Genomic DNA, 1,625 nt, shown 5'->3' with positions numbered 1-1,625 from the left:
GAGCACTGCGGTATCGTTCAATTCAAGATCCGTCTCCCCCTTCTCAACCTCCTCCACCACCACGCTTTGCCCGCTGCTGGTCCCATCGTCGGGCGAGTTGTACATTGCGAACCCTGAGCTCCTTATTCTTGAGTGGTGCAGGCCATGACTGGAGGGGGGGCCGAAGATCAAGCTGGAAACGGGGGAGCGCCTGGCTAATGCCGGAAGGGCGTGCTTTGGGACAAGTCGGACGTGAAAGGCTTGAAGGACGATGGTGAAGTGTGCAGCCACGCCAAGAACAAACCAGCCTTGGCGTGTCATTACCTTGCCGTGCTCTGCTCCTGCATTTATACATGGATGCGATCAAGTGAACGTTATAACAGATGTGGACAGGACAGGGGAGGCTAACTTGCTGGGAAAAGGGCAAAGGAAGAAAAAATAATGGAATGGCCTCAACCAGTTCACTTGGAAATGTCCCCACGCCGCTCCTGACCTCGTTACCCTTTTTATTTATCTCCCTCCTGTCCTTTCCTTGTCAATAAAACACGCAGGCTGTGGGGCAGGTCGGGTTAATTCAGCGACTTCACCAGTCGCGTGGAACAAGTGGAAAAAGATCTGCAAGTAAGCTGACCTTCAACTCTTTTTATGCGTCCACGGGCTGCCGGGGATTGCCGCGGAAAAATGCTACCGGACCGGTTCGGAGGATGCCTGGTGGTGCGGCAAATACTCTGTGTAATGAGCTTTCATGCTTTGGCTACAATGTGACTCGACGTGGTCATAAGTCGGGGTCTTCAACCCTAACACCTCCATCCCTTGAATACAGGCCAGATCCATGCTGCCGTCCCTCAAGCTCTGCGGTCTTTCGTCCTTTGTCTTGCTTATAATAAATAAACCGATAGCAGCCTTTCTGCCACCAATACCTTTCTCTGCTACCGCGACATCCCCGACCTCGGCCCGTGTTACCTTGTCCTCCTCTTCTGCCTTACAAGATGATTCCTTCCCAGAGCAAGGGGCTTTTCAGCACAACAAAGTTGAGCTACGAGTATATGACATTGGTGGTAAATATACACCAATGATGTCTGCATTGCTCCGGAAGGAAATGCCGGCTATTTGGCACGTGGGGATCGGTGTGTTTGGGAAAGAGTATTGGTTTTCTACCCGCATAGAAAGTAAGGACTTGGGAGACACGGAGACGGCATTCGGGATGGCTCCTCACGCCACGTACGAGCTGGGGCAGACGGCCGTGGAACGTAAGGCGTTTGAAGCTTTTTTGGAGGAAGAACTGAGTTCTCGGTTCAATATTGACACCTACAAAGTTTTCACGCATAATTGTAACCATTTCAGCCGCGATGCCCTGGCTTTCCTCCTTGGCGAAGGCGTGGAAATGCCCGGATACATATTGGAAAATTCTGACCGGGCCTTGGATGCCCTTCCCAAGGGCCAGGCCCTGCTAACCAAGTCGATCGCGAACCAGGTGGCGCGCGTGGTGATGTTGGCGTGGGGGACGGCAAATCGCAGCAAGGAAGACATCGCTCGCCGGGAGGCCCGACGAAAGAAGGCCATGGCGGAGAGAGACAGCGTGGAGGAGGCGGAGGAGGGGAGGCGGGGGGTGGAAGAAGGGAGCCAGCCAGCGGCTTGAGGGGGGG

The 1,625-nt window shown here is 54.1% G+C and overlaps 1 protein-coding gene across 1 annotated transcript; it reads left to right on the top strand.

Moving 5' to 3' along the window:
• Nucleotides 1–798: 798 nt before the first annotated feature.
• Nucleotides 799–1,570, top strand: NGA_2079000 (uncharacterized protein; the record flags this gene model as incomplete). Its single annotated transcript, XM_005855101.1, has 1 exon — nt 799–1,570. A coding segment is annotated over one exon (772 nt), but the record flags the coding sequence as incomplete, so codon positions are not given.
• Nucleotides 1,571–1,625: the final 55 nt, after the last annotated feature.

The sequence above is a fragment of the Nannochloropsis gaditana genome (assembly GCF_000240725.1).
Source record: "Nannochloropsis gaditana CCMP526 unplaced genomic scaffold scaffold290, whole genome shotgun sequence".
Lineage (NCBI taxonomy): Eukaryota > Eustigmatophyceae > Eustigmatales > Monodopsidaceae > Microchloropsis > Microchloropsis gaditana.
Note: the sequence above shows the minus strand (reverse complement) of the source record. Positions and strands in the feature narration are given on the sequence as shown.